Raw genomic sequence first — 19,812 nt, 5'->3', positions numbered from 1 at the left:
TTTTTTCAATTAATATAAGAACTCAGCTGCTTAGTTTTGAAAATGCAGTACATTTTTGGACTTATAAGAGGGAATTTGGCAGTGTCTAGCAAAATCATATGTGCATTTACCCTTTAACCCAGCAATCTCATTTATAGAAATCTATCCAGGAGATTATCTGACAAAAATTTGAAAATACATACAAATGTTTGTTATATCACTGATTATAGTATCAAAAGACTAAAAACTGCAAATGTCTGTAAATAGGGGCTTGGTTGAAAAATTATGGTTTATCTATGATGGAATACCATGCAGTTGTAAAAATGAAAAATACCTCTGTATATTGTGTTGGAGTGATATCCAGGATCCTTTGTTAAGTGATAAGAAGATGAAGAGAAAGAGTGTTTAGCATGTTAACATTTATGTAAGAAAGAGTGAAGCCACAAATGCATGTACAAATGTGTTTTATTAAAAACATGAAAGAATGTATCACATTTTTTTAAATGATTGCTTATAGGGATATGGAGGGAATGAGCTGAAGAGTCAAGGAATATACCTTGCTTTTGTATTTTTACCTTGGAATCATTTAAATATTTTATATAGTGATATAAATACATGTAACCAACAAAATAAATTCTGTCCCTAAGAATATAAAGTCAAACTGAATTAAATGAACTTAACAGTACATATTTGATAGTATAAACTCAGGAAAATCACAGTATCACTTTAAAACACAGTTATTTGACTGTGTCAAGTGATATGTTGTCTAAAGACAAAGAACAGCAAAAATACTGTTTTAAGTAATCATATTGCTTGTGGTAGTGCTGCAATTCTAAGATTATTTTTGTCTTGTGTGATAGATAAAAAGAAAGATTGATGCCATTGGTAACGGAGAATTTTGGTGTGTTTTAAAGCAAACATAGATATAATTTATAGCAACTTATGATGTATTTTCTTTTAAAAAGTTTAAAGAAGGGGAACCTACAGGGGAAAATGTGCTGAAGAATCTTATCAATCAAAATTTTGAAGCTATGATGGATCTGGTTCATGTACTGTTTTTCCTTACATATATATATATATATATATATATATATATATATATATATATTTGAAAAATTCCATAATAAAAAATGTTTTATGAGTTCATCATTCTGCTTGGACACATACTGTTTCCTTTATCCTTTTAGAATTTTAGATTGTTAGCTGACTTGCAAACCTTTGCATTCTATAAAGAGAGAAGTTATTTGCTTAAGGATTAAATACTGTGACTCATTGCTTACTCTTGTAGGGGAATACGATTTTAGAATTCTGTTATAGTTTAATAATTTGAATCATCCTGCACACAGAATAGCTGATATAATTTCTGCCAAATGAAGAGGGACATATATTTAAAAAGTGTACATCTCCCCCTTTGAGTGTCAGCTCTATGAGAGCAGGAACGAAATGTCTTTTGTTCACTTAAAAATTATAATGCTTGTTTGTGTATTAGGTACACAAATAATATTAAATGAATAATAAGCATATGTATTTTGTTATAGAATAACATTTATATAGCACTTTATATACTTTCAAAGTGCTTTCAGTTATGATCTCATTTTCCCTTCCTAAATTTCCCATATGTAGAAAAAGACAGGCATTATTTCTGTTTAATGGAAGAAAAATAGACAATTTACAGAAAACAATGCTTGAATGCATATAAATGCCTGAAAACTGCATTAATAACCGTGTATAAGGAAGAACTAATTGCAGATTCTGGGGTGACTTTCTTTTAACCAGTAAAGATAAGTATCTCCCTACATATATTTTAACTTCAGATATCTTTGTTTGAACCATATAAAGTTGTGAGGTTTCAAGATCAAAATGAATTTAGGATCAGCAGTTTCACACCTTCCAACCTGTAGAACAGTAAGGCTGCTGAAAAAGAAGATGGACAAAATCTGTGACCCCTTCATCTCTGTCTGCGTGTTACTCACCCCTAAAACTGACAGCTGAATGGGAACTGCTTTTCTGGCTGCAGGGATCATTTGTACTAATTTCTACTCTTCTTTTGTTTCTCCTTAATTCATCCAGAGACTCATTTTTATTAACATAGCATGGCCATGAGTTGCTTGGCATTAATAGCTCTAGCAAAGAACAGAGACAGAACCCTGGCAGCAGTGTATTAAGGGAATTAAAAGTATTACTTCTAGTCAAAGAACTACTGACTGCTTCAACCTGTCTAGTAGAGTAAGAGTAGAAAATATCTTCTCCCCAGTTCAGTAGAGCCATATAATTTGGGCAGTGGAAGTTTGGTAATAAACTCTGCATGCCAAGCTACCTACTCTTCAGGTCAAGATCTAGGAGAAGAATCCTATTAGTGCTAAGACTAAAGTTGGGACAAAAGGAAATATATTCTGCCTGATGATAACATTGGACATTCATAGATAAAATTCAATACTGAGTTAACTCATAGGTTCTATGACTAGATTTTGAAGCATTATAGAAGGGGCACATAATATTTATAAAGCAAAATCTTTTTTTTTTAAAGATTTTATTTATTCATTCGACAGAGATAGAGACAGCCAGAGAGAGAGGGAACACAAGCAGGGGGAGTGGGAGAGGAAGAAGCAGGCTCATAGCGGAAGAGCCTGATGTGGGGCTCGATCCCATAATGCCAGGATCACGCCCTGAGCCGAAGGCAGACGCTCAACCGCTGTGCCACCCAGGCGCCCCTATAAAGCAAAATCTTGTACCTGAGAATGGAATTACAGTAAAAAACCAGAATTAAATATTTGGTGATACGTAGTTGGCATTACCAATAATAGAAAATACAAATGGAAAATGAGATGAAAAGATATGCCCATAATAGCTGAAGTTAAAATGTTATCGGTTGACATAAGGAGTAACATAATGGAAAACAAAAATTCATTAATACCATCTGGTATGGGCTGAGTTGTGTTACCCACCCCCCAGCCCCAAAATTCATATGTTGAAATCTTCACCACCACTACCCTCAGAATGACTGTATTTGGAGATAGGATCTTTAAAGGAGTAATTACGTTAAAACGAGATACATTAGGGTAGGCCCTAATCCAATTTGTCTACTGTCCTTAAAAGAAGACATTTGGACACAAATATCCAAAGGAAGATCAGGTGAAAACATAGAAGACTGCCATCTACAAGCCAAGGAGAGAGGTCCAACCCTGCCAGCACCTTGATCTTGGACTTCTGCAGAACTGTGAGAAGATAAATTTCTGTTATTTAAGTCACCTAGTCTGTGTACTTTGTTATGGCAGCCTGAGCAGACAAATATACCATGTTCAAGCCACTTGAAGGTAGAATCAGCAGTCCCCAAAATTGAATAAGATCTTAAAAAAGAAAAAACAAAAAAAAAAAACGAGTTTTAGGAACTATTCAAGAATATATCTTTAAAAGGATAAAATAATAGAACAAAAAAGGAATATTTGTGCATCTGTTTTTTAGGCCTATGACAAATTGAGATAAGCCATTGTATCTATTTCCATTCCCTGCTCCCCACCCCCAAAAACAAAAGTATAAGAGAAGAGAGATTCAACAAAGGAAGTATTTCCTCAATGGTACTTTGTAAATCATAAATGAAAATTAGAATACTGGAAAGTAATTATGTTAGTTTCCTAGGACTACAGTATCAAAATAGTATACTGGGTAGCTTAAAACAACAGAAATTTTTTGACTTACAGTTTTGGAGGCCTGCAGTCCAGAGTGAAAGTGTTGGCAAGACTGTATTCACCTCTCTGAAGGCACTAGGGAAATAACTGTTTGATGCCTCTCTCCTAGTTTCTGGTAGCCTTAGATGGTTTTTGGCTTATAAATGCATCTTCCAGTCCTGTGTCTTCACATGACATTCCCCATGTGTGCCTTTTCATCCTCCCTCTGTATGCATGTGTTTCTTTGTTCACATTTCCCCTTTTTATCTGATACCAGTCATACTGGGATAGGACTCACTTTAGTGATCTCATTTTATCTTGATTACCTCTGTAAAAACCCTGTTTCCAAATATTGTCAAACACACAGGTACTGTGGGTTGGTTAGAACTTGGACATACTTTTGGGGGACAGTATTCCACCAATAACGTTAATGTACCAGAATGTTAACAGTGTTAATCACTGTGCCATTGTTATGTGTTTTTTTGATTTTTCTTTTACCTTTTCTATTCTTTTTTCTGCAATGGGCGTATATTCCTTTTATAATCTGAACAATCTGAATGTTATTCAAAACGTAAGATAAATGATTTTTGTAAAAGTTTCCCTTTTAAATTATTTTTAATTTAGGTCCCAGTTTTTATGTTATATAATCCTGTTTGGTTTAAATTATTTTCTGATTCAGCAAGAGTCCATTTGCATTAATGTAACATTTAGCAATCTGTCACCTGCATAATTATACATCTGTGATTATAGGTAGGGTAGAAGAAACTTCCATCTCTGAATTAAAATAGTCTGTTAGCATTTGTTATCTGTAGAGAGAAGACTGATGTTGTGGGTAAGAGGAGGACTATATGAATAAAGAAGGCATTTAGCAGTAGGTATATGAGCAGTGTGAACACCACCAGTTACCTCTACGTCTTGAGTCCCTAGGCCACGAAAGTTTTCTCACGCGTTAAGCAAATAGATGAAGCATCCTAGTAGGCAGCATGTCTTTCTGTTTGGATCATATGCCAAGCTCTTCATTGGTTTTGTGTGAGTTAGTGGTTACTGCTTTTTAAAAGTGTGGTTTTATAAGCTTTCTAATGAAGTGACTTCTTTTTTTCTAGATTTGCCTACAATGGATAAGTCAGTGTTTTTGGAATTATTTAGATTGGCTAGAAATCTGCCATTATATTGCTACTTGTGTTTTCCTTGGTCCTGATTATCAAGTGTATATCTGTATAGCTATATTCAGACATCTGCAACAAGACATTCTGCAGCACACTCAGACTCAAGATCTGCAGGTTTTCCTAAAAGTAAGTAACTTTAGGGGGGAAACGGTGGTTAAGAGTTCATAGCTAACTTTGACGGGATGCTTATATGTCAGATACTTTTCTCGACAATCATTGGAAAACAACCTTAAGAGGTAGGTACTATTATTCTTATTTTAGAGATGAGGAAACTGAGGCACCAACTTAAGATAACACACCAGGGAGTGGTGGGACTGCCGTGTGAAGAAGCTAAGCTGTCTGTTAGCCAGTGTGCTATCCCACAAGATGTATTTTCTATCTATATCTATATCTATCTATATCTACCTATACATATATTCCTTATATCTTATCTGGTCACTAAAAGTTCAAGTTACTATGTTAAGACAGAGGTTTGAAACATTTTTAAAACATTTAATGTAATTTCCTGTGCCTTCATATTCTATATTTTTTTAAACTTTCACCTATTTTTATAAAATGTTTCCATGAAAGATGATTCTATCATAACATTCTTTTTAAAAATTCACTACATTATGTAAGTTAATATTTTAAAACAAGATATAACTTGCTTTCTGTCTCATAATAACATGAGTTTTGAAGCTCTGGACTTTAGGAATATAGTTATATAAATACATCCCTGTGTGCAATTCTTGATGGAAGTCCAACTCTATTTGTTTTAAGTTAAAATCTCTCCTTGAATTTGAAGTATGTGTCCCTCGTCCTGCTCCCCTCACCATCCCACAGGCACATATACACATGAATACACCAAAACCAGCATCTGTCCTTTGCTAGGTTTAGATCAACAAATAATTTCTATGTTAATTAATTTTATCGTTATTCTTTACCACTAGATGCATGTCAGAGCTCTTTTCCCTTTAATCATGATTTTCTATAAATAAATGTTATTTATTATCCAAGATGCCAAACTATCAATAATTTTTATTTTATAAATACTGAATTCAAAAGGTCTCAAACTTTCTCTATATATCACTAGAACTGTTATCTTAGGAACTTTTTTTTTTTTTTTTAGAGAGAGAGAGTGAGAGCAAGCATGAGCAGTGTGGGGGTGAGGGGCTGGGGGAGAGAGAAAGGATTTTCAGCAGGCTCCAAGCCCAGCAGGTAGCCTGGCACAGGTCTCCATCTCACGGCCCTGAGATCATGACCTAAGCTGATATCAAGAGTTGGACGCTCAACCAACTGAGCCACCCAGGCGGTCCTTAGGAACATTTTTAGTGAAAAAATATACCAAGACAATGATTGTGCATGTAAAAGGAAAACGTAGGTAGAAAAAGCAAACAACTATCTGCAGGAAGTAATTTGAAGAACAGGGATGGTTAAATGGGGTTATGTTGAGGACAAAATGTGGGTCCCTTTTTAGTAAGGGACACTTTCATCACTACTGTGGTCAATTATAGGAATTTGAGAGTCTGAAATTTTCCCAAGTGCTTATAATATCCTCTAACCTGTAATTCTCTAACCTTTTATCCCACTTCAGTTTCTCTTACAGTGTTTGTCACTAGCTGAATTTTTTTAATATATATTTTTGTCAGTCTTCCTCAGTATAATGTCTGTGTTCCACAAGGTCAGTGATTTTGTCCATCTCAGTTACTAATGGTATTTTCAATGCCTTGAACAGTACCTGGCATATAATAGGTGCCCAATAAATATCTGTTGATAGAATAAACAAATAATACATATAAAGGGAAAGATGAACTTATTTTTGTTCACATTTAATAACAAACATTACTAAATTCTTTAAATCTAATTAACGTTGGTGGTTATTGCAGTTTCTTCTCTTTGTTGACTATTTCTTGATAATGCTATCAGTTTAAAACTAAAGAATTTTTAAATGAGGGGGAAAAGGTTACTACTCAAGTCCTATTTAAATTACTAAAATTTTAATTGAATTGGTTTAAATCCAAACTAAGAACATGTTGGCAAAGAATTAATTTTAGCACTTGTCCTGGAACTAAGCTTACTTCTTACTTCTTCTGTTTGCATTCATCTGAGGGATTAGGAAAAACATCTTTCTGATATTGGACTTCATTTTATTTTTTGTTTTATTTTCAACAGGTAGGTCTCAAGTTCACCTGTCCCTTTTGGTGGGCAGTTATTTTTCTTGTGAGATAAATTCCAGCATGGTTTATTTAAATATGCATTTACATGCCTCTTTATTCTATTAAGCCCTGTTATGACCTGTTGTTTCCCATGTATATAAACATGTATAGATTCTTTTCCACTTATTTACATATTAACCAATAATGAAACTTTGATTAATAAAGGGGTGTTCATTTTTCCTTCCCTTGAAGACAGCCCAAGTCAGAAATAGTTATATGATTTAAAAATTTCTCATTCAGGGGCGCCTGGGTGGCACAGCGGTTAAGCGTCTGCCTTCGGCTCAGGGCGTGATCCCGGCGTTACGGGATCGAGCCCCACGTCAGGCTCCTCCACTGTGAGCCTGCTTCTTCCTCTCCCAGTCCCCCTGCTTGTGTTCCCTCTCTCGCTGGCTGTCTCTATCTCTGTCAAATAAATAAATAAAATCTTTAAAAAAAAAAAAAAATTTCTCATTCAACTGTAGTTATAAGGATTAAACCTGGGGATTTATGTTTTATACTTTCTAATCCAGAAATCTCAGACTTTGTACAAAGGGTGAAAAAAAAACCTTAGTAATTCTCCATATAATTATATACCACAGCCATAATACTATTCTTATATAGATTACATGTTATTTCCTAACAATACATATTTAAATAGGATTGCTTCTGAAGAGGTGAAGTGGAACAGAGGACTTTTACTTTTTAGTGTATTTGTTGTTGTTGTTGTTTTTATTTTTGAAGAATGGGTCCATACTTCTTTCATAATAAAAGTTTTTAAAAGGAGGATATTGAATCATTGTATAAAAATGGATAAGACAAGCATCTAACTGTTGTAAATATGTTCAAATAATCAGGCCCAATTGAAAGTTTCCAAAATATTGAAAAGCCACAAACATGCTTTCAACTATTATCAGTTATCCTGAGAAACTTCAGGTAATGAGATGGTTCCAGAAGATTGAAAATATGCAGTTAAAATTTTCCTGTTTTAAATTTCATTTATTGACAGAGAATGACATGATAGGAGCATTGCTTTAGGAATAATAATAATCGGTCTGAAGCATTTAGTATAGAGACAGTATTAATCCATTTGTATTCATTTGGGTTTAGGCTCAAGATTTTAAATTAGGTAATTGGGAGTCTAGACTCATTGCCTACGTTTCTGATAGCCCACTGAGCAATTCTTCATGATCAGTGTACTAAAAAGATGATTTGGAATTTCTTAGCCCAGTTGGTGAACGTGAATAGTCAGGCCAGGTTTACTTGAAAAACAAAACCCCCAAAACCCCAAACACTTTATTTTTTCCACTTTTAACTAAACCACTAAATGAGTAAATGAATGGCATGGGTATAAGATGATATCAACAAGGTGTTTTCTGAGTTTTTCACAATATCTTTGTAGACACAACAAATAAGTGGGTTTGATAATAGAGCAGTGTTATTATATATTATGTATAATAAGTGCATTATTCCCACACGTGGTGATTGATAGATCAGTCCTGAGCTAAGACAACTTCTAAAGGTTTGCTGAAGGGCTTACTCCTTGGATTTAGGGTCCTGGATGTTTTTATCTGTGACAGATGATGGTTTAGAAAATCTGTGGGCATTACACTTACCAGAAGAAAAACATCATCCAGAAAAATAAGTACAGTACTCTAAAATATACCAGTGAACTTGAAAATCTAAAGTTTGTTTTTTAAGTGGAGTGTCTATTTCCCTCCTTTCTCTCGCTCTCTTTTTCTCACTCTCACTCACTCATGCAAGCAAGCCAGTTTAGAGTTTAATAGTACTTTAGAAGACCCACTGTTTTAGCCAACTGGCTATATTGCATTTCTCTCTAGCATGATAATGGGTTGGCAGTGATCTTGGTTTTAGTTTGTGAATTCGATTGAATTCAACTTGGGGAAAACTTCACGGAAATGCCAGGCTAGGAAAAGATTGCCTTCCAGTGAAAATCAGGCTGTGAAGCCTCAAAATACTTAATTAAAATGCTTCAACTAAATCCTGCATGTTATGGCAAAATCAATTTATAATTATGAGAAAATCAGATTAATTTCAATCCAATCAGTAAATTGTCGAGAGGAATTTTGTTGTTGTTCCTGCAGCTGTTACCAGAACATGTTGACAGGGTAAGGAATGGAGATCAGACTGAGAAAACATCACATGAATTGCTAAGCTTTTAAAAGACAGAAGTATACATAGTACAAAAAATAATTCATCATCTGAGGGAATAGATTAAACACGTTCAGTTTTATGTTAACCGTGGTTTGTAAATAAGTGTTTTTCATTGTTCTTATATCCCTTGAGTTTGCCTGCATTCAGATTCTGGCTCTGTCGTTCTGTAAGTTTGGACACCTTGCTCAACCTCTCTGTGCCTCAGTTTTCTCATCTGTATAATTAGGTGTGAAATGATACCTATTACATGGAATTGTTGAGGAATTAAATGATATCTTTTTGTAAAATACTTCTAGAACATTGGCACATAGCAAGTGCTTTAAAAAAAAAAAAAAGCAGTTATTTGAATATTTACATCCCTGTCCCATCCTTCTCTTGTTTTTAACTGAAGAAAAAGATATGTAGAGAACACAGAAAAGGAAACAGGCCTTTTTTTCTGAGCCCGTAGCTAGACTATATACTTTTGGTCCCATTTTTTTCTTCTCTAGCCCTGTAGACATCTTAGTAAATCATAGTAGTACCTGGCATACACTTCAGATCTAGGTCAGGATCGTTCTCTTACTTTGTATTTTATCAAGGCCTCATTTACCCAGCCAGAATTGGATCATCTCCCTATTCATCACATATGCCCATGTATCCCTCAGCTAAGTTAAAATTAATTAATTATTTATTTATTTATTTATTATTTTTGAATTTTGTATTTAAATTCAATTTAGCTAACATATACTGTATTATTACTTTCATGGGTAGAATTTAGTGATTCATCAGTTGCATATAACACCCAGTGCTCATTACATCAAGTGCCCTCCTTAATAACCATCACCCAATTACCCCATCCCCCCACCCTTTTCCCCTCCAGCAGCCTTCTAGTTTGTTTCCTATAGTTAAGAGTCTCTTATGATTTGCCTCCCTCTCTGTTTTCATTTTATTTTATTTTTTCTTCCTTTCCCCTATATTTTCTGTTTTGTTTCTTAAATTCCACTTATGAATGAAATCATATGGTATTTGTCTCTCTCTGCCTGACTTACTTCGCTTTAGCATAATACCCTCTAGTTCCATCCATGTTGGTGCAAATGGCAAGATTTCATTCTGTTTGATGGCTAATATTCCATTGTGTGTGTGTGAATATATATATAAATATCTACACACCACATCTTCTTCACTCATCTGTTGATGGGCATCTGGGCTCTTTTCATATTTTGGCTATTGTGGACATTGCTGCAATAAACATTGGGGTACATGTGCCCTTTTGAATCATTATGTTTACGTTCTTTGGATAAGTACCTAGTAGTGTAATTGCTGGGTCATGGGATAGTTCTAGTTTTACCTTTCTGAGGAGCCTCCATACTGTTTTCCAGAGTAGCTGCACCAGTTTGCATTCCCACCAACAGTGTAGAGGGTTCCCCCTTCTCTGCATCTTCGCCAACATCTGTTGTTTCCTGAGTTGTTAATTTTAGACATTCTGATCAGTGTGAGGTGGTATGAGTTAAAATCTTTTAAGAATCACATATTCTTTCCTAAATATTTATGAACCTCATACTCTATCCAGAACTACACACATTATATAAATTTCCCTAATCCTGAGGATCATTAGTGTGCTTATTAAAACTGACATATCTAGACTCCTCCCCAGACTTACCAAAACAATTTTCATGACAGGCCTGAGTTGCCAGTTTTTAGTATAAAATCTCAAACAGCTTGAAACCTTTAGAATATGTAAAAATGTTACCTTTGTTTTTTTTAAAGATTTTTTATTTATTAATTTGACATAGACAGCCAGCGAGAGAGGGAACACAAGCAGGGGGAGTAGGAGAGGAAAAAGCAGGCTCCTACCAGAGGAGCCTGATGTGGAGCTCGATCTCAGAACGCTGGGATCATGCCCTGAGCCGAAGGCAGACGCTCAACGACTGCGCCACCCAGGCGCCCCATAAAAATGTTACCTTTGAAACTTGAATCTGGAATACCAACACCAGGGATTCAAAAGTTTTGGGACTATTGGGCTCAGGAATTTCTAATTATACCAAGCATCCCAGGAGAAACATACTAGAAAAAAACATTACTTACAGATTGGTTGTTTTTCTACTACTTTAACCAAGAATGTAGGTCCTTTTTCATGATAGGGCAAACACAACACACAAAATATCATCTCTAGCAAAGGTAAAGAGCAGAGCTAAGTTCACAAAACCCCTTAGCTCATGTGACTCTTACTATATAATTTATGCTGCTTATGTGAGATTTGATATTCATGTAAATCCTTTAAGTTACCTCAGTGTATATAAAGTTCTACACCTTTTGTGGTAAACTTTTATATGTTTCCAGGTGATTATTAATAAGTATCAACTCATTGTTCCTATTTAACCCACTCAAAGTGACTTTTTTCCCAGACTTTATAAAGAACTATTACATCTTTTTTGAAATCACCTTTCAAATGCATTAATAATTAAATCTGGGAAAGAATATAGCAGAAAATACCTAAACTTGATCCTGAAGTCATAAAACTAAGGCATATGATGTTAGCACACTCAGTCTGTTTGTACTTTGTATCTATTTACTACCCCCAAAGGCCTTATCTTTGATTCAGATTCCAAATTTACAGGGCTTGCAGTAGTTCTAAAATCATTTTTGCTAGAAATTATTTTTGGAAACTTTAACTGATAAAAGTAATGTTTGAAAGTATAGGTATAGCTTGATTTCTGTAAGAGGCACATTCCTGAGAAGTTGCAAGAAAAGACAGTAATATAATATTTTAAGTGAATTGTTCCCTTATCTTTTTGGCAAGGGGTTGAAAAACAGACTGAAGTCAGTAATCTTTGATATTGAACATTATAGATTTGTAGTGTGATCAAGAAAATCTAATTTAGCCATTTTAGAGACCATCAGTTAATAGAGATGTTCTTACTATGAAACCATTAACACCTTGAGTGCTTACTGAATGTCAGGCACTGGGCAAAGGGATTTATGGGTATTGTTAATTCACTCATTGACTTATCCAGCTGTTGTACAACAGCTATGTCCCAGGCACAGCTGTGTCACAAGACAAGCCATGTCCCTACCAACATTGACCTTTCATTCTACTGGTAGACAAATATTTGAATGAATATATCATGTTTCAGGTTTTGATAGATCTTACTATAAGGAAATCAAACATCTTAAGAGAGTCAGACTAAGTCAGAGTTGCTATCTAGATAGAGTCCAGCAAAGGCTACTCTGAGAGAGTAAGCAGAGATCTGAGTGAAGCAAAGGAAAAAAGCAATGCTAGGACTTCTCAGCAAGCTTCTTCTATATAAGAAGGCAAAGGCAGAATCTTAGAGGTAAGAATGAGGCTGGCCCACTTAGGAAGTGTTGAGATGACCACTGTGGCCAGAACAAGGTGAGATAGAACAGTAAGAGAGGAGTCAGGAGCCAGATCATATAAGGTTTTATAGTCCATGAAAAGGAGTTCAGACAGTACAACCTTATGCCATTATTGTATGCATTTGCACACGAGAAACTGAGGCTTAGAGTGTCAGTAAACTTCCCCAGGTTCATACATCTAGTAACTAGTATAGGGAGTTTGAACCCTTTTTTGGTCTGAATCCAAATCTTGTAGTCCTTCTAGTTTATCAGGTTGTCTCTCACTGACTAGTCTGGTTACCTTTTTAAAAATCCTAAACTGAATGGCCCTTTTAATTAAATGTTCTCAATAGTAAAAGAAAATCAGTGGATGTGTATTTGAAACTGGGTTCTGTATACAAAGGGGAGAGGCAAGCTGTGTGTATGCCAAATCATGTAATAGTGAATGCACATGAAGTATTGTGGTTTAGAATAGTAATTTTTATTTTTCATTTTATTATTTTTAAAAAGATTTTATTTATTTGACCGAGCAAGCAAGAGAGAGAGCACAAGCCCAGGGAGAGGCAGAGGGAGAGGGAGAAGCAGGCTCCCCGCTGAGCAGGGAGCCTGATGTGGGGCTTGATCCCAGGATGCTGGGATCATGACCTGAGCCAAAGGCAGGCACTTAACCAACTGAGCCACCCAGGCACTGTAGAATAGTAATTTTTAATGCCTTTTGATGATTCAACATCTGAAACCTAGAATTAATGAAGAGAACCAGCATTGAAGGTATTATACTGGTTAAAAAGCCATTAGGTACACAAAAGAAAATTCAGTATGCTCAAAATGAACCAAGATATAAACCACTTCAGAAGTAACGGATTATCTATAAACCACTTCAGAAGTAACGGATTAAAAAAAAAAAAAAAACGTGAAATAGTGCATTGTTTATGTAAGAAGGGATAATGTTGTCTTATAGAATTACATATGTCTGCTATTTAAAGAATAAGGGAATTCAGGTGTGCCTGGCTGGCTTAGTCAGTAGAGCATGCAACTTTTGATCTCAGGGCCATAAATTCAAGCCCCACGTTGGGGGTAGATATTACTTATGGGGGGAAAAAAAAAGAAGGAATGAGTGAATTCATACTTTTATAGAGTCCAATATACTGAGGTCTATAAATAAAATGATAAAGCAGTATTCTGAGGAAATATCTGTTATAAATTGAACGATAAGCTGGCAGTCTAAGTGGTCATAATTACAAAGTAAAGTTATCCACTAAAGTCATTAGAGAACATTTAGGATAAAATGAAAAATATACCACTCTGAAGATGAAAAGTAGAATTAGAAATTCTGAAGATTTTATGCCGAGTTATAAATTGTAAAATTTAAATAGTGAACTACATCATTTAAAAACATTCTTTTAAAAATAATATTTTTCTCTTATGAAATATGACCTTAATAGACTTATTTGGCCATTTTTATTTGTTTCAAGTTTTTATTTAAATTCCAGTTAGTTAACATACAGTGTAATATTAGTTTCAGGAGAATTCAGTGATTCATTACTAACATATAATACCCAGTGTTTATCATAAGGGCTCTCCATAATCCCTATCACCGATTTAACCCATCCCCCATCCTCCTCCCCTCCAGCAACCTTCAGTTTGTTCTCTATAGTTAAGAGTCTGATTTATGGTTGTCTCCCATTTTCCCCCATGTTCATTTGTTTTATTTCTTAAATCCACATGTAAGTGAAATCATATGGCATTTGTCTTTGACTGACTTATTTTGCTTAGCATAATATACTCTAGCTCCATCCACATCATTGTAAATGGCAAGATTTCATTCTTTTTGATGGCTGAGTAATATTCCATTGTGTATATATATACCATATCTTCTTTATCCATTCATCAGTTGATAGACATTTGGGCTTCTTCCATAATTTGGCTATTGTTGATAATGCTACTATAAACATTGGGGTGCACGTGTCCCTTTGAATCAGTCTTTTTGTGTCCTTTGGGTAAATACCTAGTAGTACAATTGCTGGGTCATAGGATAGTTCTGTTTTTACCTTTTTGAGAAAACTCCATACTGTTTTCGAGAGTGGCTGCACAAGTTTGCATTACGGGTGTCTCTTCAGTATAGTTATCAGGTTATTTTCTCTTTATTTTAAAATTAACATCCAAAATTAAAGCCATAATTCAAAAAAACATTTTAAGGGATAAATATATGTAAAACAAGTGATAGCAGTGGTTCTCCATAAGTAGTTTTTTTTTTTATAAATTAAGTGGAACAGTAATTAAAAGATGCCCAATAGATTTTGCATATTTTTGCCCAGAAAAGGATTGTTAGAGCTGTTCAAATGGTGTCATCTATTATGATTCAGTTAATTAACAATAAGGATTCTTTAAAAAATCATGAATATGCACTAAAGCAATTTTTCTGACATTGGGTTTTTATCTGGTTAGAATAACACATTAATATAATTTCTCTCCAACTGAGATATAGTTTTAATGAGGAGTTGATCAGTGCCAAATCACACATAATTTGAATGAAAAGAATGGACAAATTCATAAATAGTTCCATGACCACACAGTAACTATTAAAAGTGAATTCTTGAACAGTAAGAATGGTCTTACTTCAATCCTATTTTTCCCCTAAAGCAAAGTGAAATATTTTTTGATAGGAGAGAAATTTACAAAGACCCAGTATTTCTGCTCTTCATAGGATGAACATCTTCCCTTTGATTGAGTTGCTTATACATAAAACTGGAGTCACAATATATACCTCAGCTGTTAATGTTTTAGGACAGGGACCTGCCAAAATAACTTTGTGTCTTCCGTTTACAATTAAGAATGAATGAGTTAATGAAGAAATAAAAGAATAGATAACATTATAATTATTTTTTAAGTTAAAAGTTCAAATTTTTGTGTTGGAAGGAATTAGATCTAGCCAATGTTATAATGTTATGCATACAACTTAACATCATTTAGTTCTTTGAGCTATGACATCAGACTTGTAGATGAGTAATACTTTTGTTTAATGTACCAACTATTCCTCCAGGTTACCCATATTTTAGGTGACAAATGGCAAAATAAGTATAAGTTCTCCCAAGTTATTTGCAAGCTATGAACTATTACTTAAGTAAGTGAGCAGTGACATCTGAGGGAGGACTTTACAAACATTCATTCTTACTGAGAATCGCGTGTAATGTTTTCCTAGTTGTTATGCATTTGTGTGACTCCTGTATAAACTGATTACCTCTAACACAATATCTGGTATAGTATAATATGTTACCTTTTATTCTTTTTGAATTGCTTTTGGTTTTTGTTAATAACTTTTACCTTTAAAAACTGTAATCTCTAGAAAGGCATGAATTGTCCAATTTTTAAAATAACCTCCAAAACTCTGAACATACTACTACACTGGATCAGATATGATTTTTCTTTAGAATTTTTGTTTTATTTTGGAGGGTAGGTACTAATAGCTAGTATTTGGAAATGCTAAAAGAAATAGCCGTACAATTCCCTTAAAGTCTCCAAGATTCTAAGTGACTATTCCTACTGTTTTAATTTATTCTTGAGTGCCTCATTTGGGACACTAACCATTAAATTCAGAATTAGCATAGACATGCGTAGTACCAACATTATGAGTTACAGACTATTGAAGGTTTTATGAACCTTCAGAGCTGTAGAACAGATATTTCTTGCAACTTTATAGTATCCTTTGATAAGCTTTAGGGATTTTATTAATTAAAACTGTGAACAATCATTCTATAATTGAAACTTTATCCAAAATAGTAGGAAGATTTCATTATCTAAGAGTTCACCTTATTTTTTGTTAGCTTTATGTAAAGCATATTTGGTTTTAAAAACAGACAACCTTGTTTCGTAGGTACATGATTTCTTCCTATCACATACACAGCCTACTAGATAAAAAGCAATTACACATGTACTAGCAACATAAAGCCCCCATCTATAGCTGAAAAAAAAAGTCAACTATTTAAAATTCATTAACTTAGAATTGTGTTTCTTTACCCAAGGAAATTAACTTCTCTTTATATTTTTTGACAGGAAGAAGCACTGCATGGTTTTCGAGTTAGTGATTACTTTGAATACATGGAGATTCTGGAACAAAACTACCGACCAGTGGTGCTGAGAGACATGCGGAATGTTAGAGTGCAGAGCACATAGATGGTGGAGCACACAGTTTAATGTGATGTTTTATTTATTTGTAAAGGAAACAGAGGGACTGGACTGTTCTCTGTGTCTATAACAACATATGTTTGTGAATACACATACTGTGAATCAATACTGGGACTTTTTCAATATAATAATATATATTCAAGTAGGAATTCGCTCAATTTGTGACATGAAGTAAGTTCATTTTTGTTAAGTTCATTGTTTTGTGAGGTTTAGAATCAGATCTAATTTACTTATAGTTCTTTGTGTTTAACAGCTAATCCCAACCGACATCTCTTTCTTCACCAGAAGATTATTTTTTTTTCCAAATGAGTTTTGAGAGAAGCATCAAACTGTATATAATTGTTTGACTAGCCAGAGAGAGAGTCCATAGAAACAAGGAAGACATTTGTTTTCTTCATGTTTTGTCTGCACATATAAAGGAAAATAGACAAAGCCACAACTACTAATTTTACATGTGGAGGAAATAAATGATATTTATCATGGCAAATGCTAAGAAAACTGTTGTTCAGACATAATTGTTTTTCTAGGAATTGCTTTTGATACCTGTATCAACTTACAATTTTTCATGTGAAATGTAGCCTCTACATGGTTCATTTAAAAGATAGATTGGTTATTTCATACTGATAAGCATTTGACTCATTTGTTATGCATTTTTCTTAGTGATAAATTTTATTTGTACTGAACTTAAAAACATTAGAATAATTTCTAAATTATTTTAAATGACTAACACGATGTTTTATTTAAATAGAAGGCTTTGCTCCAATGAGATTAATACAATATGCTAAGGTCTATTTTCTTATAACTGTCACATTTAATATATGAAAAGTAATACACAAAAATACTTTGCAGTTAGCAATTTTAACAAGTTTTTTAAAATTATAGGTAGTAGTCATTTTGCATGCATTACTTATATTTAAATATAAATCAACCATTAAAACCATTTTGAAGCCTTTTTTTTTAAACCAAAAATAGCTCATCCACAAACTCATTTTTCTTTTCAGTATCATGAAACAACTGGCACCATACAGTTTTCAGTTTTGTGATATCTAGGCTATTATAATATCAACCTTCCAAAATTAGGCTTTATGCTGTAAATGCTAACAGTAGCTGCTCAGTAATGGTGTTCGTAAAGGGCACTGAAAAAGTTGAGAAAAGAAAATTGAGCAAGTTAATTTGACCTATTGCTCCCTTTAGCTCTGGTTGATAGGAGTTAAGTAAGGCAGTCCTAGGTTACTACAAAATACCAAGCTTTGTCTACTTTCAAACTTAATTTTGGAAAGCTGTAATACATGTTAATGGTTTCATTTCTTCCCATCCTGTTCCTGAGTTACTGTTATTGATACTAAGAAATTGCAGCTTTATTTCCTTTTTAAAAGCTCTTACACGGTAATTGGAAATACAAATGGAGAAGGAACTATAACTTAGTTTTGTAATATTCATTGGTGATTTTGATTAGAAACTGAAGTAAGATCTAGGTAATAACAGTTACATTTTGGAAAAGTGAATTCAGCTGGAGCCAGAAGGTGTTTGTTTTTATTTGTTAAATAAATGTCTTATGAACAATGACCTAGCAATTTGGTGAAATAAAATGTAAAATATGGTAGTTTATGTAGCTAGCATTGTAAATTATTTTGTACCTATTATTTTAATAATACTCTTTAGAATAGAAATAAATACAACCCTGCCTTGCCTTTCAGTTTTGTTTTTAATTATTTAAAGTGTAAGTCCTTGGGTAGGACAGACTTTATTTCTACTTTGTGAATTGGTACCTCATACATTTTAACAGGATTCATTATAAGAAACTATATTTTATGATAACAATGTAAACAAATTTGTGAAAAATTTAAGCGCTCATATATAAATCTTTGAGTATCTGTTTTCAGAATTTCATCTCTGTCGTTACGCCTCTTCATGATGCATAGGCATCTAAGGAATCTGTGAAGGTAAAGTAAATCTCAGAAATTAATCTAACCTTAACAATTCTACCCAAATTTATGATTATTAAATTATGTTATGCTCTAGTTTGATTTTCCAATTCCAAGATGTTGAAGAAATTTCTTTGGTTGTTCATTAAACAGACATGTTTTGAGGCTTGTACATATAATGAAATATTTTGAATATTCAGGATAGGATAAATGAAATAACAGTACTGCCACTCCCAGAGTCCACAGTCCTCATGGATAGATGAATAATTTTGAACTGTGGAAAATGTAGTTTTAAAGATGACAAGAATTGATCCCTGGCTTTGGTGGCTTTGAAAACAGCAGTTCTGATGGAGTAGTGAAGTTTGTTTAGATCAGGGTTAATTGATGCTGAGAAGAAAGACTAAAGACTGACCCTTCTAGGAGCACTGCTGAACAGAGAGAGTATGGGTGGTAGCTACAGGCGGCCTGGGGTCGAGAGACTTTTTAAGATGGAAAATAGAAGCAGTTTATGTAAGTAGAAATGGTGCAGTAGAGAAAGAAAAACATGCTGAAGAGAAAAATGCTGGAGTGAATGTCATGAGACTCATTACTGTAGGAATGAAAACTGCAATAGCCATTTTGGAAGTTTGGGTTTTGTTTCGTTTTTCTTTTTCAAATTAAGTTAAACACACACTTCATTATGTGACTCAGCAGTATTCCTTCTAGGCATTTCCCCCAAGGAAATAAAAGACATGTCCATACAAAGGCATGCATGAATAATATAGCTTTATTCATTATAGTCCCAAAATGGAAACAACCCAAAACTCAACTGGTGAATGGATAAACAAATGGAATACAACTCAGCATTAAAAAATGCCACCTACTAATGCACACAAAAGAACACATATTGTTGGATTCCATTTACATGATGTTTTAGAAAAGGCATATCTATAGTGACAGAATGTTACTGGTTTCCAGGGCCTAGGTTGTGAGTGGGTGTGAAGAAAGGGGATTTACTGCATAGAGGTGTCTATGTCATAATTGTAGTGATGGTTACATGCCTGTATTTTTAAAAGTACTTTGAAATGTATGCTTAAAATGGGTGAATTTTACATTTCACCTCAGTAAAGCTGATTATCAAAAGATAAATACTGCAAAGAGAAATTGACAAATCTGTTATAACGGAAGCGTTTCAACATTAGCAATTATGTTAGTTGTAGGTTACTTGTGGATGCCT

General features: G+C 34.0%; 1 protein-coding gene across 1 annotated transcript in view; it reads left to right on the top strand.

Moving 5' to 3' along the window:
• TBC1D32 (TBC1 domain family member 32) overlaps window positions 1-18,361 on the top strand; it is a 210,699-nt gene extending 192,338 nt beyond the window's left edge. Inside the window, exons 33-34 of the mRNA XM_040627729.1 lie at window positions 4,748-4,936; window positions 16,540-18,361. Of these exons, the coding sequence (XP_040483663.1) occupies window positions 4,748-4,936; window positions 16,540-16,659 (309 nt within the window). The 3' untranslated portion in view covers window positions 16,660-18,361. The remainder of the gene's footprint in view (window positions 1-4,747; window positions 4,937-16,539) is intronic.
• The last annotated feature ends 1,451 nt before the right edge of the window (window positions 18,362-19,812 follow it).

This window comes from Ursus maritimus, unplaced genomic scaffold, assembly GCF_017311325.1.
Source record: "Ursus maritimus isolate PB19 unplaced genomic scaffold, ASM1731132v1 scaffold_13, whole genome shotgun sequence".
In the NCBI taxonomy this organism is placed as follows: Eukaryota; Metazoa; Chordata; class Mammalia; order Carnivora; family Ursidae; genus Ursus; species Ursus maritimus.
Note: the sequence above shows the minus strand (reverse complement) of the source record. Positions and strands in the feature narration are given on the sequence as shown.